This window comes from Stegodyphus dumicola, chromosome 10, assembly GCF_044657685.1.
Source record: "Stegodyphus dumicola isolate Sdum_Otavi_A_Nest chromosome 10, ASM4465768v1".
Lineage (NCBI taxonomy): Eukaryota > Metazoa > Arthropoda > Arachnida > Araneae > Eresidae > Stegodyphus > Stegodyphus dumicola.
Genome location: NC_140777.1, coordinates 183,098,276 through 183,120,187, shown reverse-complemented (window position 1 = coordinate 183,120,187; position 21,912 = coordinate 183,098,276). Strand labels below are relative to the sequence as shown.

At 34.1% G+C, this 21,912-nt stretch overlaps 1 protein-coding gene across 9 annotated transcripts in view; it reads right to left on the bottom strand.

The window, feature by feature from the left end:
* The window catches only part of LOC118193858 (disks large homolog 1-like), an 816,267-nt gene that overhangs the window by 62,287 nt on the left and 732,068 nt on the right, over positions 1 to 21,912 (bottom strand). For all 9 annotated transcript variants that reach the window (XM_085825973.1, XM_085825976.1, XM_085825974.1 and 6 more), the window contains 4 exons: positions 17,242 to 17,341; positions 10,623 to 10,799; positions 6,369 to 6,441; positions 2,670 to 2,769 (listed from right to left, as the gene is read on the bottom strand). In XM_085825973.1, coding sequence (XP_085682099.1) covers positions 2,670 to 2,769; positions 6,369 to 6,441; positions 10,623 to 10,799; positions 17,242 to 17,341 — 450 coding nt within the window. The remainder of the gene's footprint in view (positions 1 to 2,669; positions 2,770 to 6,368; positions 6,442 to 10,622; positions 10,800 to 17,241; positions 17,342 to 21,912) is intronic.

Below are 21,912 nucleotides of genomic sequence, written 5' to 3'. Positions count from 1 at the left end.
AACATACACACATGTTTTGTATATAAAATGTTAAAGCAAAATGGGGAGAAAAATTATTTTAATGGATATATTGATTTTGAAAAATATTTAAGCAATTTTTCCTTTGACATAATTTTAAATTGCGCTTATTTTTATGAGTCTTCCTTTTCTATGCAATGAAGATTTATGTTTGCATATAAATTCATTTACGAGTGAGTTTTAATTAAAACCACAGAAAACATTTGTTTACAACACCGTTAAAGTACTGAGGGATTAAAGTTTGCAAGTGCCAAAAATAAAACAAAATCCATGCATGAGCCATGCTTTAAGTAACAGTTAGTTAAGGTGAGCTAGCTATCCATGCAGTGATTACTAAGCTCTTAGATGTAGATAATTATTATAACATATCGGAAATCTGCGCTTTGCAAAAAAGAAGCTACAGCTGCAAAAAAAGAAGCAGCAATAAAGGCTGCTGAAATATTACACTGGATTTCAATAATTTGGCAGAACTGACAAGTAGTTCAGATGGAATTGTTTAATTTTTATTCATTATCAATCAAAATGACTGACAAACACTTTTCGATTGCTTTAAGTATTTAACTATTTAGGTGTTCTTTTAAGGCTGCATTTTAACCAGTTAACTGTGGCGTACTCGTTTTGCGTCGCCAGAATTCTAGCCATGACGAGTATATTCATCAATCACAGAAAAGTTGCGCTGGTAAGATACTGGACGAAAAAGATGGGTTTATTTTATAAAATTGAAAATTAATAATATTTACTTATTTGGTTAACACAAGTATATATGACATACATATTAAAATAAAAACGCAATAAATTAAATTAATTATTATACATATAAAAGTAAAACTTTTAATTCCTGCTGTGGAGGGATATTCAGCAAAACAGGATACTATACACAATGGGACTTTGCATATCGAACACCAGTCACGCGATTCCTTCCGGATCTTATGTTTATAGCAATGCGAACACCTTCGCGTAGGTTTTTTTTTTTTTTTTTTCGATGTTCCGGGTATATAATTCGGAACAGGATTCCCGCCTCATTGGCTTATATTAGGTCTAACTGGCCGAGTTTGTGTCGATTTATTTCTTTCAATTGGATACGTCGCAAAAGTGTCTTCAATAAATTTGAGCAAAAATTTGATACGCGATAAAGTTCCATTTTTTTATATAATATGAATGCATTCAGACACACAATGTCTAAGAAATGGAGAAATATCTTTTTAGAGTACTTTTTGAGTCGTTTTCTTACTGTGGAGTACGCTATGATAATTCCATCGCTCATATCCAACCCACCCATTTTTTTTTTATTATAATCAATCACTAGCTCCGGTTTCTTTGTTATTATTTTTCTTTTCTCTGTTTCTATTACGTTGTCATTATGTAAAGTACTTACTAAATAAATGTTCCTCTAATCTTTCCATTTCATTATACGCATGACGAGTATACTCGTCAATACACAAAATCGTGCCGCTTCTCCATGACCAGTATACTCGTCAGTCACAGTTAACTGGTTAATGACGTGGTAAATCTGAATATACACAACATGATCTTTAAGGATCTTTAAGGAATGTTAAGGATCGTAGATGGAAAACAAAGTCAATAGGTGTAGAAATTAAAACTGACGTTTACAATAGATTGTCCGTAAAATACTCTATGGCATTAATTTTTGCAAAAACGCCCACGTCCATATACTACGTCCTCTAAAGTCCTTACCAGGCCTTTATTTTCGCAAACCTTTGTCGTAGCCTTGGTCGAAATCTTGGTCGCAAACCTTACATACTGCAAAGATTCAGACTTGGGCAATTTTTAAATTGGAAAATTTAATTTTGCTTAATTTTTGTCATTTTTCACATAATGCTTGTTCCATTTATGAACATTATTATTTATGTAACTGCAGTTTATAATTTTTAACTAAACAATTTCAAATACTTAAAAGGTTTTTTTTTATCCATAATATAAGCAGAATTGATGATAACTGTGAAAACATATCGTCAGGTCTTTGGCCTCAGAAATCAGCCTACAAGTAACAAGTGAAATTATAAGGTATTTCTCCCTCTTTCTTAGCATGCCTTCGTGGTGTAATGGTCAGCACACTCGGCGTGTATTCGAAAGGTCCGTCGTTCGAGTCCCGGCAAAGGCATTGATCATTTTTCACTTCTCCTGCTTTCAAAATACTTAATATCTTCACAATGGCGCTCGAAATAAAAAAAAAAAGTGGTAGATGACGGTTCTCCACCACCAGGATTTGGCGATTGGGTTCGCTAATCCCCAGTCGCCCTTTAAAAGGGGGAGTATATAAGTATTTCTCCCGCCTTCTTAGCATGTCTTCGTGGTGTAGTGGTCAGCACACTCGGCGCGTTTTCCAGAGGTCCGTGGCTCGAGTACCGGCGAGAGCACTGCTCATTTTTCACATCTCTTGATTTCGAAATGACTTAATGTCTCTACAAAGTATCCATCTGAACTACTTTTTCTCTTTCCTCCTTTTTGTTCTCAAATTAAAATGCAACATAATAAAACCAGCTTTATTAAAAAGTACACAAAATGTGTTTTGAATCCAAAAATCAAATGACATTAGCATAATGTATTAATCAGATAAATATGGAATCTAAATTACTGAGCTAAGATTATACTGAAAGCCTAAAAATTAAAACAAAATTTTCTTTTCTTACTTTCGACATCGCTTCCGTCTTCACCAGCATTCTCTTTGCTTTTCATGAATGGGAATTTTCGAGAAAAAGAAAAATTCTTTTTCTTCCTGTCTAATGTATTCTGAAATAGGAAAAAGGAATTCCGTAATGGGTACTAAATTACGACACAATGACAAGATTACAAATTTTAATGAAATTGATAGCAAGATCATTTATCTAAAATTGAGACATCCCTTCTTGGGCAAACGAAATCATAACAAGCAATATAAATTAATTTTTTTAAAAGTCAGTTCCTACTTAGGTCAACAAAGAAAAATTTAAAAAAAAATTAAAATGTAAAAAACCTGTATTAACATCAAGTGTCATTCACTACAACTTAAAAAAAATGGATTTGAACTTGAGTGGCTGAATAAAAAGTATTTTATTAACGATTGAAAATTAATTAATTAAGAACTGATTAAATAAAAAACTTTCAATTAAGTCAATTCCTACTTAGGTCAACAAAGAAAAAAAAATTAAATACAAAAAATTAACAAATTTAAATTAAATTAATAAAATTAAAAAAAATTAATATGTGAAAAAACTGTATTAACATCAAGTGTCATCCACTGCAAGTTTTAAAAAAATGTATTTGAACTTGAGTGGATGAATAAATAATACACAATATAGGGAGAGAGTGAGCTAATAGTAGGAAAATAGTAGGTAAAACTTAAATTGCGCTAAAGTCCGGCTCCTGTACTTCTTTGTTTTGAGGATAAATCATAATTCTAGGCGGAGCTCTGAATAAGAAGGCTCCGGCTCTTCTTTTACGTAACTGAACAACAATTTCAGTAGAAATTTGATCTCGAAAATTTTATTTTTTGCAATAAAATTATATTAAAAATCGCTCATTAAATTTTAGTGTATCTCTACATTTTATTTAATTTTAATTATTTAATTATCTTAATCTTTAATTATTTAAAAGAATAATATATTATTAATTTCTATTTAATTTAATAATAAATATGAATTAAATGATGATTGATAAATATTAACTAATTTGATAATTAACTAATTAAAAATAATTAATTACATATTTATAATTTAAAAATCGACATAATTTGTTAATAATTAACTAATTAATTAGACAACTTTTAATTTATTAATGATTTTAATAGTCATTTATTTACTTTTGTTCCTCTTTCCTGACAGTCTTCCATCTAATTCACCAATGGAAGATGTTTTTTGGATAATTTTGGCTTCAGAAAAATTGGAAGGTTGATTTTTGGACCAACAATGTTGGGTAACCGAGGACTTCTGTGTTTCCTTTTATAACATATGCCTCATGTCCCTTAACGCGAAATTTTAAGGTTCTCTTAGTTTGACCAATGCAAATTAAACCGCAGTGGCAAGGAATCCTGTAAATACCCCAGAAATTCATATCCGAAATGGGGTCTTTGAGTATGGAACTCGCAATTAGGTTTTCTAGTTTCACTTTCAAAAAAAAATCTTTCTGTTCTAGTTAACGACCCTAAATCCAATCCATATTTGCCTTCAGGCTTTCAGGAAATTATGTTTTAGTTCTTGTTTCAAAAACAGATGGGGCCAGTAGCTTAAAGTCCAGCCTTTCTTATCTTATCTAATCAGTATATCTTCTTTCATTCTCTCTTCCTGCGGTGACAGGAGAAAGTCGTACTTAGTATGAGCTCCGATTTATCGTGACTTTTAGGTGTTTCTTTTGGACTGCGGAGGTACCTGCGAGTACAACTTAAAATGTACTACCTTCTTTAGGACTCCGACCGATGTTACCGATGATGATTTAAGTGAGAGGGAATCTGAAAAATCGTTCCAGTCTACTAGATCGATGCCAGTAAAGTTCAGGAAAGAAGATTTCGTCGCCGAGAGCAGTATTAGGAAAGGAAAGGGCAAAGCGAAAGGAAAGAAGGTTAAGAGCATTTCCAATGTCTCCAATCTTACGGATGAAGAAATCAAGGCTCTGGTTAAGACACAGGGTATAGATCATGTTTTTAGACTTTTGATGGTCTGGTAGTGAGGTCGAGAAGATACTCCATGAGCAGCAGGCGCAAGTACAGCAGCAGAAGCAGGCACGTGAACAACAGCCCGCCCAGCCGATTGCTGAATCCAGCGTAAATAAGCCTAGAACTGACGAAATTATCCCTGACGAAGAGATGAATGACCAGGAATGGAAAGTTCGGAGGAATTCCGTGAAACATCAAGTTTCTGGTAGTCACCCAGACTAACAGATTTGAAGCTCTAGAAAGCACAAGCCAAAGAGGAGAAGCGTCTGCAGTGGAAAAGCTCCTGCCCATTGTGTTCCCGTGCGATACACCTGATTGGCTGACTATCGATGAACTTTTTACCAAAAACTGCCCAGATGGTTATGAATCTAGTGTCAAGTCCAGAACCATTCAAGTCTATATGAAAAGCCATGCGGATTACCAAAGTATGATGAAACTTCTCAAAGACAGGAATACTGCATTTCACCCGTACCAACCACGACGCGAAAGGAACATAAGAGTAATTCTGAAGGGACTCCCTGCTTCTATCAAAGAAGACTCTATTCTGAGGAATAGAAAATTTCCTGCTGTCAAGGTAAAGCAGTTTGAGAGTAGCAAAAACGGAGCAAAAGCCACACTGCCCATATTTTTTGTTAAACTCAAAGAGAAATACTGAAGGGAACCAGATTCTCCATATCTGAACAATGTCTTCAGTTTTGACATACGTGTGGAGAAGTACAACTCAAAGAAAAGTACTGTGCAATGTTTTCGTTGCCAGGTCTTCGGACATACGCAGCACCTATACAATAATCCTGAGAGATGCGTCAAGTGTGGAGGACTTCACAGGAGCAACACATGCTCGAAAAGACCAGAAGAAAAGCCCTGCTGCATTTTTTGGCAAGGGGACCATGTAAGCAGCTTCCGCGGTTGCGCGGCATACGAGAAGTTTGAGAAAGGAAGTCAGGCCAAACTACCCCAGATGCCACACAAGAAAATTTTCCTGAGCTGACAAAGTCAGATCCTCGGCAGACCAGGACTGCGAGCAAAGCCAGCTACAGCGAAAAACTGAGAAAGAAGTAAGCCTCCAACATCGCCAAACATCCTGGAAAGACTTCTACCCTGGTTTGTTATCCCAGATATTCAAGAACTGCTAAAAGTTTTCTCCGAAATTCTAAGCTTCCTTCGGAATGTCAACTTAGCTGAGAAACTGAGAGGAGTACTCCCAACCGTACAGCAAATCCTACAGATGACCACCTATGAGTAATTCCATTTGCTTTTTACCTCTCAAGGACTTCTGAATTTTTGCAGCATTTTACAAGTATCCTGCTCACCAGCTCGACGGCCTTCTGGCCTGCAGCTATTAGATTTTATATCCTTAAATTTAAATTATTTTCCTAGCTTAATGTTTTCATCTTAAATTACTATCAGCTTTATCAATTTAGTTTCTTCATATTATCGTTCGAGGAAAATACTCAGATTCGAAAAACGTCTTAATTTATTCTGCAAGGGGTAGGGCTTCTGCCCAGGTACCCTGGTGTTTGGACACCATTCTACTGGATCGAACTATCTTTTCTCGTTCATTTGCGCTTTGGTAGTTGAGCATGATAGTTCGAGAAAACCGTCATTGCTAGGCCTGTGAAAATCTGCAAATTTAACGCTGATTTTTGTTGTTTGACTTCTAAATTATATTAATGCGCAAGAAAATATAAAAATGCATGCTCACCTTGCCGTCGTTTATACTGCTTTTTCCTTGAAACTTCACAGATTTTAATCTAGCTTTCTCCTTCCGTTCCACTCTGTAATTTCAATAAACAAGTTGAAACTAATTTCAGGTTACATTTTACAAAAACTTGAAGAACATAATCAAAATCAACACATCTCTACATATAATTAAAGAAAGAGTCTCTCTGTGAAGTGTCTTTCGTTCGTGCTGCGCGTAAGCTAATAGACCCAGGGCTACGAAATTGGGTACATAGGTGCGTCTAGACAAGAGCCAGTGCACCTCGAAGCGACGTTTTTCAAAAATCGAATCACATTGTTTATTAATTTATCTTTTTTGATGAAACCGCATCATTTTGAATAGTTTCATGCCTCTAGGAATGTGGTGTTGGCGACAGTGTTTCATTCAGTACTTTGTGTACTGGATTGCTGACTGTTGAAATTGTGAGATAAAATATTATTAATTATACACGCAACACGCACATCGCAATCTTCTTATTCTGACGCGCATGTGTCTCGTGATGCACAACAGAAAGAATTTCCTGTTTTTCGCACTCTCTCTCTCTCTTTATTAGCTAATGGCAAAGAGGGTTGTATATTTAGAATTATGTCGTCCACAAACCAAAATTTTGATGGGTTATTGATTTCTGATGATAGTTTCATTCATGTGGTTTTGGAACAGTTTTTCATTCATTGCTTTGAATAGTGGACTGCTGACTGTTTTCTCTTGCAAATATGAGATTTATTGCTTATTTCATTGCATTTTTTACATTATGTTATAATTATACATAAATTTCATTATAAAAAAGTTTTGCGGATTGTTTTAGGAAACAAAGTTCTTAACTTACTTTATAATATTTGAATGCTTAAGATTTTGCAACGGGAAGTTGGTTAATTTATTTATTAGAATAATTAATATTTGTATTAAGGGATGTTGCTTATTTCACTGTAATTTTGTTATGTGTAATACATTTTCTTTCAAATTTGTGGTTATATATATATATATATATATCGTTTGGTGTTCCCTTTAAGCACTTTTCCGGTACATTTAAAAGCCGGACGAATTTTGGCCGAATTTTTTTTATTAGGATAATTAATATTTTTGTTAAAAGATATTGCTTATTTCACTGTAATTCTTTTATATATATAATAGTTTTTTATTGAATTTTTTTTTGATAAAGTTGTTCTCCAGAGTAAATTTTACGCAGTTTTTAAATTTAATGTCTGGTGTTCCCTTTAGGCATTTTTCTGGTACATTTAAAATCCAGACGAAGGTTGGAAACGTAATGGCTTTTATGATATAAACAGAAAAATCATGGATTCATTTTATTATCTGATAAAATTGACAAAACATTTCAAACTCAGTTTGAAAAATGCGCGGTTAATCTTCGGATTATGGTAACCTGGCGACTTTTTGGCGAAAATTTGGAGACCAACCTTGCTACAGCAACCTGCTAGTTTTTTTTTTTTTGGACGCCATTTTCTTTTCACGAAGTAAAGGCTTTTTCCCAACAATCTGCTAGCCGAATTACGCTTATGCTAGAACTTTTATGGAACAAAAGTGCTTAATCATGACGAAGATTAGGTGCGAAATTGGGAGAAAGTGCAGAATCGCCCACTGCTTGCCGCGTTTTTAAGAATTGTACATACACGGTAAAAAAACATCCCAGAATTGCACAAAAATGGCATTGCGCACACTCTTGACTTTATCCATGTACACTGCTATAGTCCTAGCTAGTAACCTTTATTGCCTTACCAAAATGTCGCCAAACTACCTGTTACCATATTCCAAAGATTAGCCAAATGCGCATTTTTTGAATCAAACAGGCTGTCATGCCAGTAGTGTTACCTAAACAGTAACAAAAAAGACCTGCAGAATAATCCATACATTGCATTATTCAATACTTTAAGCCGAGGAAGTGAAGCCGTAGTATGATTCAAACAAGTGTGTGAAAGACGGCATTTTTTTTTTAATGCAAAAGTGAAACCTGTCAAAAGTGATAGATGAACCAAATGGAACCGGTAAAAGATGCCTGTGTGTATACTGAACATTTATATATATAAAAAAAAAAAAAAAAAAAAAAAAAAACGGTGCACTAGCACCACTAGAAAAATTTGAAAAACGATAATTTAGATATAATTTTATTTTTTATTTATCGAAAGTCTGCACTTTATATTTAAAAAATATCCGTACTCTTTAATCAACTAAAATTTAAGTGATGAAGAACTTGCTTAATTACTTGTGCACCTTGCACAAACTAAAAATGAGACAGTTCTATATTTCCCATTCTACTGGACCGATTGCCGAAATTTAACTTGCGTTTGCCATGTCTCGAAAGTGCGATTTAGGCTATATATTAGATTTATATATAGCATTTTCAAACATTAGGTGTTTTTTAATACAAAATCGGAATTTCCTGAAATAACATAACAATTTTTTTCCATATTTCGATTCTACGACTCAAATCATGCCTAGATATTAAATTGTGTAGTTTTTGGTGACAAATTTACGTAGAATTTAAAAAATTTATCTTGGCACGTTTCTTTTAATTTGCGCCAAGAATTGTACTGTAAAAAATTTGGTAGGGCACGAACTACGCCAAATTTGATCAAAGATCACCGTCCCCCTCTTATCTTATCCACGAACTGCGTGACGTTTCCTGTCCCCTATTTTTTTCTCAAGAAGATTGGGTGCTACAAAAAGTCATTTATCGGCATTAATGGGATATTCTATTGAGACTGCAAGCCTTTATTTTCGTTTATCAATATTTTAAAAATTGGGCATGCAAAAAAAATATTAATTTAAAGTCTGGCGTGTGCTAAAGTAAAAATAAATTTCTTTTACACTCATTTTAAAGTTTTATGATGTTTAAAGGAATGATGAGCCAGATCCTTTTTATTCTCTGTAAGAATTAAAAACTTCCCAAGTTGTAAATTTTAGTCGCTGATATATATATATATATATATATATATATATATATCAGTTTTTAATAGTAAAATTGATAGATTAATGACATACACAAAACTGATACATAATCAACCTATCAAATATCGGATTTGTAGCTCACCTTAAATAAGTTTCTTGTCTAGATAAATATTAACAAATCTTCTTAGATAGCAGAATGGTTTTAACTTTCAAATTTACCATTTTAGGTAAACAGTTCTAATTTAATTAAAAAAATTCTCTTTATTAAATCTAAAAATTGGACTTCTTAATTCATTCTAAATTCACACTAATATTATTGCAATATATTCCCGTATTAAGCTTTCCATTTTTAGTCATTGAAGTTATTTTAAGGTTATTTTACAAATTCCATATTTTAATACTAGAAACTTTTTAATACTAGAAACATATTTAATACTAGAAACTTTATTCTGTTTTCCACCTGATGTACTTTGGCATTCATTTAATTTTTATACACATTTAATTAATAAATTAATAATTATGAGAGTCAGCAGAATTTTTATAATTAACAAACAAACAAACAAACAAACAAAAAAAAAAAAAAAAAAATTCAAACTCCCTTATATTCACATCCTGGGATTTTCAGTTCCCTTTTAATCCATACCTTTTTGACATATTGTTGCACTGTACTCAGGTTTTCATGTATGTAGAATTTATATACTTTGTATTGTATTTATGCCAATTTATATTTAAATGATAATTTTTAAAAATTCTTGCATCACAACTCTAGTTAACAGAAGATGTTTTTAACACTTTGGCAAAGCTTAATCTTCAGCATGTAGCTTATTTGCTAAACTAGTTTCAGGCTTTATTTGTAAAATTAATTACGTGAAATTATTTGTTAACAAAGATGGTCGCTAAATCACGCTAATAATATTTCTAACTGTTGTAATTTATAATGCAACGAGTTCATGTGATTTTTAATATAATTCATTTATAATTTTTTCAGCAGTATTGAAATTAATAGCAGATACTGATAATGCTATATATTTAGATTACAATGATTTAGATTGCCATTGCCTTCTTCACTCATGCTTTTATGCTACATTCCTAATATTTCATAATGGCATACAGGTAAGTTTAACTCATTCACCAAACATGTAAAACTCTAATTCAGCCCACTTTTGTTCTTACGTGTGCTGTATCTTCTATTTTCTTTAATATATCGTTCAGCCTAATTTCAAAAGGTCTTATGATCAAGCGGAAAAGTCACTAAACATTGGTAGTTCAACCCGAGTTTCTAGTCCCAGTGATCCCCCAGCTCTTTCTTTTTTTGTACTTAGTGATACAAACCTTCTTTTAGATGGTACGATGCCGATTCCTTCTTCTTCTCCGTCCGGGAGAATTTTAGTGGCTTGCCACCATTCGTCGTCACTGGCATTGATCACGTGAAGAATGTCACCCAGCTTAAAAGGCAGGCCCCTGCTTGGTAGACCACTGTCCTTCGACGGGTCATAATCGAAGAGGGCCCTGAAAAGTAATTCAAATCATCAGTCAAATAATTTAGTTTAAATATCACGCTAAACAGCAATCAAAAACAAAGTCCAGCATTAAGAATCAGCGTAAATTTTAAAAAATTGTTTGCAGTACTAATTTCCATAATTTTTGAACTACCTTCTTCAGCTGCTGAGTGCAAATGAACCAAATAAAGGGTGAAGAAAGATAAGATAAGGATAGAGATAAGATGAGAAAAGTTGGATAGAAGTTAAGCTACTGGCGCTATCTATTGATGAAAGAAGAAAAATTAAAACAAAATTTTTTTAAAGGCTGAAGGTAAAGACGGATTGCAATTGGGGTCATTAACTAGAACAGTCCATCTTTTACCTTTCAGCCCTTAAAGAAATTTTGTTTTAGTTATTCTTGTTTCATCAATAGATCGCGCCAGTAGCTTAACTTCTGTCCATCTTCTTATTTTATCTCTATCTTATCTTTCTTCACCCTTTATTTGGTTCATTTTCACTCAGCAGCTGAAGAAGGTAGTTAAAAACTATCGAACTAGTACTGCAAAAATTTTAAAACATTTTCTGCTTTTTTGATTTTTATTGCACTTTTCGCGCGCTGGCTTTCAATCGCGCACTCGCTTTAGGCTGTCCCATTTGAAATAATATGGAATTTGCCAGAGTTCGCTTAGTGTATATATACGTAGATAAATATAACTTGTTTGGTTAGGTGGGTCGGGCTGCGCCCGCTACTGATACTGATACGTAGATAAATATAGCTACGTTCGGTAAATGTGAATACGAAATTAATATTATATTAATGTGAATAGGTGAGACATTTGCTATACGTAGATAAATGTAGCTAACGTTTGGTAAATGTGAATAGGAAATGAAATTCATGGATGCTGTCTTCAGTTCTAGGATAAAAGTCTACCGTCCTTATACACAGTAATGTATATTTGTGAATTATAAAAGCTTTTTAAATTTCTACTATTAGCTCACACTCTCCCTTTATCTTGTTCAAATTTTAGTCGTTAATAAAATACTTTTTATTCATCCACTCAAGGAGAACACCCCGTGTTCGAATCAAAAATGTGGTTCGTCGGCAGGAGTGGATTTAGATTTGACAACGTCCTGAGCTATTTGAGATGTGGGGCCCTTGAGATATGGGGCGATACAGATGAGGGATATGAGTCAATTTTTATATGGGATATGGTATAATCTTTGAAGGTGGCTCCAAGAAAGCGGGGGTGGGGCTTGTGCAGCTTATGCGTAAATCTGGCACTGGTTCGCGGATCCTCCCCCTCTCTTCCACCATCAAAAGCTTGAGAGAGCTTTCGATTGAGTGCTTCCCTGCCAATCATAACAGTCACAAACATCCATGCCTTTTTCGAGAGCCGAACCCGGATGCGTAATGGCAAACCGCACATTGAGTTGATCAATGTTAAATGAATTTCGCTTACTGCGCATACTCAGAATGGAATCTGGCGCAACGACAATTATTTTAAAAGAAGATAAATACGGTATATGGTTGATATTGTGTTATCTGGGCGTAAACCGTTCAGGGTTTTAAAACTTGTTAGGATGTAAGTTGCTTCATTATTTAGAGTGTAACTACCGATTGTAAACTACGCAAATTTTTGTTTAAGAAAGATAACAAAACAGGAAACATTACAAGATATATTAGCTGAATGCTTTTTGATTATACTTCTGAGGAATAAAAGCAACTGAGTATTTACCATACGTTCCATTCGTATATACTTTATAAAATTAAGGAATAAATTCAGTTCAAATTGCTGAATCAAAGTCAAATAGCTGATATTAATTGTAATATTTATGAACAAAATAAGCCAAAATTAAACGAAACAGAAGCACATCAATTAGCACACAACAAATTTCTATAGTAATGCAATTTAAAAAAAAAAGGTACCCCCATCCCAACATGGCTAACAAACAGCCTTGTGTAGAGTTGCTTATGCTTAGTCGCTAGGATTTCCTCCCACGCCAGCGGTATACTATTGAGCATGCGCAGTAAGCAAAATTCGGTAACATTGATCAACTCAATGTGTGGTTTGCCACAACGCAACCCGGGTCCATCCTTGTGGTAGTGGCGTCTCTTAACGCCGTACCGGCTGGGCGGCACGAGAATCACAACTGCATCAATATGATTGTACGATCGCCTGATCTGACTCCTGGTCGTCCTCATGAGTATGGTGATTAGTGACGCTGGCTGCCCATTGGGCCCGGATTCGAATCGGGGACGCATAGTTCACAAGTGCACATCAGTATCGCTACTGAGGGAGAGGTTTCAAAAATGGACCAATTAGCTTCTATTGCTCTTGTGAAGCTAAATTTTCGAAACTGTGCATATGAGCGCATGTTGTTGTTTACGTTTTATTTTGCATTTGTTTAGCAGTTATAAATGTATGGGGAACAAATTGTTTTCCTAAAAAATGTCTTAGTGGTTTCATTTTATAAGTTTATTTAATCGTCAACACTTTTAAGTGCGAAGAACATGATAGTTAATCAATAAAGGTAATACACAAAACATTAAAAAAAAAACATCCTTTCGGGCGCAATATAAGAACTGAAATTTTTCAGATATTTTTTGTTTCATTTATTTATTTTGCATTTGTTCCGCAGTTATAAATGTATGACGTATAATTTCTGCTACCATTTTAATAGAAAATCATACTGCGCTTTCATTTTGCAGGTTTATTTAATCGGCAAAATTTCACTTTCGCCAAACGTATATTCAGATTAAATGCTTGTGGCATATTATCGCTCTTTATATCGAGAAAATAACTCTAGCTACAATTAGAATTGAATATTCTGCATTTACTAACACCTGTGGATTAAGACAATTCAAGTACATATTTTTTTATTATTCTAGGCTGAGAATAACTTGAAGTGTTACAATGAATCTAGTATTTTCTTACCTCGATGCTCACATTTCTTCAATTCTGAAAGTGCAAGATTCAAAATATATGTTGTGAATGATCTGATTATACCTATTGTTAACATTAAAAGTTATATGTCAATAAATTAAATATATTCGTTGTGAATTAGATAAATTAACTCTCTTCAAAGAGTATTCCGTACGCAGGCAATACAGTTAAGAGTGGACAGTAAGTGGACATTAATTAATGCGAAATTTAACACACTAAATGCGCAGGCATGCAAATTAGAAAAGTTGACTTTGAATAAAATTGTGCATTAGCTGTTATTGTAAAATATCTTTTTCTTAATAGAATGCATATACAGAATGCAATAAAAAATTTTAAGACTTCTGCGTATATAATTATGCTTATATTTAAATATACAATGCTTTAATTACTTTGCACATGAAATTGCATAACAAAACATTTACCACCATCTTGCTTAAAAGCGCGGCAAAAGTCATGTGACATGACAGAAATACTACTGGAACCCCATTGGTCTATTCTAGAAGCCACTCTCTCGGTGGCTATACAGATGTGCACTTACGAAATATACATCCGGGAGAAGTCTCGAATGTTTGTAAGCATATAGTACCTGTACAGCAAGGGGCACGCTGTTTCACATAGCCTTTCTACAGGTTACAGCTTTTTAATAGGCTTTTTTCTGAAGAAAGGTGTGTGATTCCCCCCCCCTTCGGAAAAAGTTGTTTAGTGTACGTTTTTCCCCAATTAACATTGTGCTAAACTTGAATGGCAGTTCTTTGTTAGTGGTTAGCATGTTTGTGATGAAGAACGAATTTCCCTTTTACATGGTGATCCTTAAGTAATCCGTGGGAATATGTAAGCTAAACAGTTATATATAAAATAATAACATTTATATGTTATATGTGAAAATATGTAAACTAAACTCAGTAGCGCAACAGCCCTAGTGGGCTACGGCCTTCAGTGCCCTTTTCTGCTTTCCTGTCCTTTGGGCCCCGGAGTACAACAGCCTATGTGCTGGGCAAGTGGTCAGCTTGTCGCAGGACTCCCGGTATTTAGTCTCCAAGCTAACTTGATACTCATTTTATCGACCCACTTAAGGGATGAAAGACTAAGTCAACCTCGCCCAGCCTGGAGATCGAACCCAGGATCTGTGGTGCAGCTAGCTAGCCACTTCGTCATCGGGTGGTCAAACTAAACAGTTAGTCTTCCGAAATATTTCCAATGTATGATACGGTCTTAAATCAAAATCCATTTTGAATGAAGTTCTGATGCCCTCCCCACTTCTTCCTGTCTTATCCTGTCATGCTTTGACACCGGCGAGGACACAGTCAGTTTCTCGCATATTCGTAGCCCAAAAAATGCTCTGGAATTCTTACGAGGTGTAACACAAAATGAACGAGACTAAGTATGTAGCTTAAGGACAGAGTGGACTTGGCAACAACTGTTTGGGTGACGTCATGTCACACACCTCATCTATCCATGCGGCCAGTTTTCACTTAACCGACCACGCCAGTGGGGAGTACTGCGTCATCGAGTGAACACGTGCAACTGCATTCTGCCGGAAAAATATCTAATGTAAAAACCGAACAGCGAATCAACATCAAGTTTCTTGTGAAACTTAAAAAATCAGAGGAAACATTTCAAATGTTAACCGAGGCTTATGGAGATTAAATTTTGTGTTATGCACGTGTGTTTGAATGGTATAAGCGATTTTCAGGGGAATGAGACAGTGTGAAAGATGATGAACGCGCCTAGCACGTTCATCATGACTGAATGGGTTCCAGCGGTCAGACAGTTAATCAACACTGCTACATTGGAGTATTAAAAAAGACTTCGTGAAAAATTTAGGATAAAAGGACACAGTTGTGGAGTGATGGATTGCACCAGATCAATGCACCCGCTCAAACGGTCCTATCTGTTGAGCAGTTTCTGACGAGCAAAAACATTACTGTGATGGGGCATCCTCCTTATTCACCTGATTTTATCAGGTTCAATGTTCCTTCTTACCTTCTTCGGGAACATGCAAGGACCTGACTCGGAACAGAGAGCTTACTAAAGCTATGTTCAAAACTGTGGGAAGTAAACAGGATACACAAGAAGGGTATACAAAACCCTTTATTTTTCTCTATTTACAATGACTTCCGTACTTCGGAATACACCGACCCGCTACTTGGGGTCAAAACGTAAAAGTATAAAGATAAAACTAAACTCTAATTTAACTTTAGAATAATAAACGTGGAAGATTGGCCTTATATTAACAGGAAGCGTATGTAGTACAGAGAACTGTGAACACTACAATACGTTTAAAATTTATCAAGAGGATTAAAACCTCTGGCCTGGAAGGCAAAAAGCAACTGCGTAACTTCTAAGGTAAGCGGACCGCTTCGACTCACTGCTTCCTCTCTCTCGCTTGGCAAAAAGCCACAACTTAAATACTTGGCGTTCGCCAGACAAACTTTGCATAAAAACCTTAACGCTTATAATTCTGGCCGGAAGTAGAAAATAAGAAGTGATAGTAAAGATTTAAAATAAAATAAACGTTAGTAAAACTTAAGATCCTTACAATTTGGATCCATCCAATTTCCGTTTATGTCCTAAAGCTAAATCTTACTTAACTCTTTCTGGCACGCTACCTTTTAAAGTCGGAGTTTTTATTAAAAAAAAGGTAGGCCGTCTAATTAGGCCTAGAGAAGTACACAAGTAAAATTTTGTGAAGATAGTACTTATCGTTTTAATTCTGTGGGCACACTGCTTGAACAGAGCTTCGAAAAGAGTGCTGAAACGAGCATTCTTCTCAATGAACTGACCGATGAGATGCGGAGAAACTAAGAATACAGATTCTTAGTTATCCTAGATGATCGGTGAGCCCGGTCTGGGCACACCTAGGGTTCGCCGTTTGATTTTAGGCAAGATTTCATGGTACAAATTAAAGAATAATATAGAATAAGGAGATTAGCATACAGCCAAAACAATAGCATAGAAATTTCTTTTCAAACAATTCCTTTTATACCGTAAAAAAATCTGGGAGATTTCTTTGAAAAATGAGGGCCTTAAAAAACTCAACATGGCTAAAATATATGGACTGGTTTGTGTTGGGCTGCCATCTACTATAAATAAAGAAGGTTCAGAGTAACCTATAAATCCTTTTCATTCAATTTTTCTGTGAGTACAGAAGGAAAGTTTTAAGTGTGTCCAGACCGGACACACTGTTCCGCAAAGGGTTAAAAGCAACCCATTTTACGTCAGCCGAAAAGGTTCAGACAAAAACGGAGAATCTCCTGAAGGGCCTTTCAAAAACGTCGTTCCAGAACTGTTACCAGCAATGGCACCACCGAATGCAGAATGAATGCTGAAGGGGGCTACTTTGAAGGTGACAATGTCACGGAGAACTGATTCCGTAAGTATAATGACTATTGGTTTTTTGTGTCACACCTTTTATGTTAATTAGAAGCGTTTCCTTGTCAAAACGAGAATTTCTGTTTCTTATGCCCGAAGAGGTGTCCGAATTGAGTTTGTCTTTGAACAATGAATGTGACAAAGGGATGTTACCTGACAAAAAGCGATCTCTTCTGCGAGGTGCGTAGACTACCAGAGGTACTCAGCATCTGCTCCCTCAGGTCATGAATCTTGGCCTCGAAACGATTGTACTCTGCAAGAAGAAACATTATTTTAGCAATAGTCAAGCATTCCTCTTTGCATACACAAACTTATCTCCTTTTAGAAATGTAAGAAATAATATGAATAATAACAGAACAATGTTTAAAACTCTGATGACTTCCTTGTACGGAATATTAAAATATACGTATTTTTTCCTGCATTTCATTTAAATTTATCTCCTCTAATTTCCTTAGAGATACAGTTCTCATTCAATGAACTCAGTTCTCACATCGCGGTAAGGCAAAAATATATAAAAGCTCAAAATATCTTCATTAAAAACTGAAAGATATAGAAAAATTTGAAACACCAAACAGTTCAAACACTTAAAAATACAATTTTTACAATTAAAATTGCAAAGACAAGTAATTCGGCCAGTACGCAAAAACAAGTAATTTGGCTAGTAGGAAAGAAGGCAGATTTTTCGGTGCACAAAACTGAAAGCTTACTTTTGGTCCCACTCGGCAAAAATACGCCGAAGATACAGAAGCTGATTTAATTCACTATTTTGCTAAATTACAAATGTAAACAAATATGGCTGCTATGGTAAAATATTAGGCTTAGCCGCATTTAAATAGCTTTTAAATTGTTGATAATTCTACAACTGTTGAAAGAAGATTAACTAAAGGCTTTATACCTTAACCGGAAGATATTAATAACATAATTCACTCATTTTTAAAGCAAAAATTCACATTAAGCAACATACAAGAATAATAATAATAATAATAAAAAAAAAAAAAAAAAAAAAAAAAAAAAAACCGAGCTCACTGAGCCGAGTAACAGAGTGGATATATATATGTATATCTATATTATGTATACAATGTTGCATGATCTTAAATTCACTTAGTTAGAAATCGAGTTATTCTCTAAAATAAATTCTACTAAAATTAATCTTAGGAGATAATATAATCAATATTTCTTTAATAAATAAATTATATTATGTATACAGCTATACATATATAAATATACTTTTGGCGTGGCCGATTGCAACCTAAAAGGGAGGTGCACATCTACATGTTATAGCAGTCCTATATACAAAATTTCAACGTTTTCAATTTTTAATAGCGAGGCTATTAGCTTTTGAGTTATCCGAGATACGTACATACGTATGTACAGACGAATAATAAAAGAGCTGAAAAAATGCGTAAAAATTTATATCAGTTGAAGAATTATCTAATCGTTGTCACATGTTCTATTCAAATACTATAATAAATCTAAAATGATGTATAAAAGAATTTTTCACAGACGATTCAGTATTTCTCATTGAATTAATTTAGTTCTCACTTTGCGACAAGGCAAAAATACATAAAAACTCAAAATGTATGTATTGAAAATGATGAAGTAAATCTTAAACACTTATTTGCTCGAATAAATTCCAGAATGGATAAAATATGATTTAATTCGCAATAATAAAAGACAGCGTTATTTTTGTTGAAGCTTACTTTGTCTAGATTGGCAACAAATCCGCTATTTGGCAACTTTAAAATGTAAACAGACATGTCCGCCATCGCAAAATTCATTAGGCTTAGCTGCACTTAAACAACTTTTAAATTGTTGATAACTCCACAAATATTGTATGCAAATTTACTAAAGGCATACAAACCTTAGCGAGAAGATCAGAACAGCATTATTCAATCATTATTAAAGCAAAAAATGCACAACTTACAAACATGTAAGAGTGAAGAAACTGAGATCACTGAACCGGTTAACAGAATGGATATATATATATATATATATATATATATATATATATATGCGCACTTCTACATGTTATAGCAGTCCTATATACAAAATTTCAACGTTCTGAGGCTATTCGTTTTTGAGTTATGCAAGATACGTACGTACGTACGTACATACGTCACAAAAAATTCTCTTATGAATCCATTTTAAATCAGTTTTATAATTCGTTTGGGGAAAAAGAGTCCTTTATTCTGTCCTTACGTACAAATGTAACGCAAAAACATCCTTAAACTGCATTCGATACTGTTCAAAATAGATATTTTCGTTGAAATATGGTTCCGGAATTCTTCGTGATTTCAATACTTATACTTCGTACAAGGAAGTAATAAAATAAAATCTGATGTAGACACCACACGTATGATTGTATGCGCATTAAATTATACACATTTTTTTTTTTTTGCTGTGCCTCATTTAAACTTATTTTCTCGAATAATAATTATAAATTGACCGATAACTAAAGTAAAGATGAAAATCACAACAGAAATTGATAAAATAACCAAATTAAATATCCCAGTCAATTTTTCTCGTAGCTTCAAACGTCTTATTTTAATTTTTAATAACGAGGATTGCTTTTTTTTTCAATAGCGAGTACATTTTTTAATAATTGCGATATTGCTGTTGATCAGAATTTTTTGGTTTAAGAACATGATATTTAATAAATAAATAAAGGTAAGACACAAAACGTTAAAAAAAAAAAAAAAGGCCCTTTGCGCGTGATGTAAAATCTGAAAGCTTTTTCAGATTTATAATAATATTATAAATCTGAAAGCTTTCAGATTTATAATAATATTATTTTTTTTTAATTAATTAATTTTTCCTTTAAAAAAAACCAACTCAAAAGCTCTTAAACTGGCAGAACAAATACATTTTCATTCTATCTCGTTCAAAACCCCTAAGAAAACATATCAAATGGAATTTATTTCTCAAATAGAATTATCCATAAGTATATAACACTGGATCATATTTTCAGGATAAGGTTTTGTTTATAGTAAAGCAACTTTTAACAGCTCTTAAGCTAAAAAAAGTAAATGCATTTTCATATTACATCTGTCAAAAGCTTATGACCCATAAGAAACCGTCTTAAACGGAAGTTATTTCTCAAATAGAATTATCGATCAAGGGATTTGGCTACCAAAGAGTTGCTGAAGTGAGGGAGATACGGCATTTCTTGTAAAGGCGCCGAAGAGTATTTTATCAATAGAATTCCCCAAACCGTTTCTTGAGTACCTATATTCTCTTTTTAGTAACGTTTTTGGCTTCTTAAGACCTTTAATCGTGTGGTATATCATCATCTTAACAAAAACAAAACCGCAAAAGGTTTCTTAAAAGTAGACCGATTTATGTATTTTATGTTGCGAAATTGTATATGCTTTCAAACATATTCAAAACTAGCTACAATTTAAAGGTTGACAAAAGTGAACAAAAAATAAAAGTTTGAAAGCTTTCAGATTTTATATTACGCCCAAATGGGTGTTTTCTTAATATTTTCCGTGTTACCTTTATTTATTAAATATCATGTTCTTCCCAGTTAAACAATAAAATTCAGTTCAATCGCAAAAGAGTTTTAAAACGAGCCTATCTTTAGAATTTCCGAAACACAGGCCCACCAGCGGCCGAGCGGTAAAGTCGCTGAACACTGGTAGTTCGGTCCGAGGTTCGAATCCCGCGAACGGGCTGGCTGCATGGGTGTTTTCGTGGTTTTCCCCATGTGTAACGTATATACGAGCCAGTTTCCCTTAGAAAGTCCTCCACGAAAGGCATCCCTCCCCTTAGGCAGATAGCCCTAGTGTGCTTTGCCATAATTAAATACACCAACACCGAAACACAGTCTCGCGCGCTGGAAATAAAAAGGTTTTTCTCCCCCGTATACTGCTGCCGTTGCTCGATCTGAAATCGTTGAGTTTGTTAATCAAAAATTCGCTAAAGTGTTACAAAATATAAAATTGATAATAAAAACAAATTCCAAATTAGAGCTTCCAGATGCCTATATTCGGTGGAGGATTACGTTATCCAAAATTCATTGGCTCTAGGTACCGTTGTTTTATACCAATGCGAGAAACATATATACATTTATGCAGATTCTTCTTCATTTAATTTCTTTAAGTATAACAAACGCCGATAATATTGGGTGGCAGCAATTTGAAAAGTGAAATGGACATTTAAAGCTTTCAACGCAAAATGCTAAAACGCAATTAATGGCCTTACTGGGCTAACACCCTTAAAATAATTTACAGGTTTCCGTGGTTTTGAATATAATGAGAGAAAAGCAAGGCACAAAAACAGTTACGGAAGAATAGAATCTTTAATCATACGTTTTGCACAAGGGTGTAACCCGAAAAAGTGTTTACAGCGGACAAACACAAAGCGTGGATAAACAATGCATATTTAATGAAAAAGGTAGTCGTTACGGTTTCATTTCTGCAAGCTTCATCACTTACTATTACATTATTTATTTCATCAATTATCCTAAGCAGCATTAGGAATGTTTCGCTCCCATTAGGGAAGGGAAGGGAAAATTATACAAGGCATTTCAAGAAGATTAAAGGATTAAATATTTTCTAAATAATTAACCACACACTCATGATTCCACTTTATAAAAGCTGATCCGCACACCACAGGACTACCTTGTACGGAATATTAAATTATACGCAATTTTTCCTGCATTTCATTTAAACTTATTTCCTGGAAATTCATTAGAGATAGATTTCTCATTCGATGAATTCAGTTTTCATTTCGCGCAAGGCAAAAATACATAAAACCTCAAAATATCTTTATTAAAAATTGAAAAATATAAAACAAAAAATACAGTTAAAACAATTAAAAAAA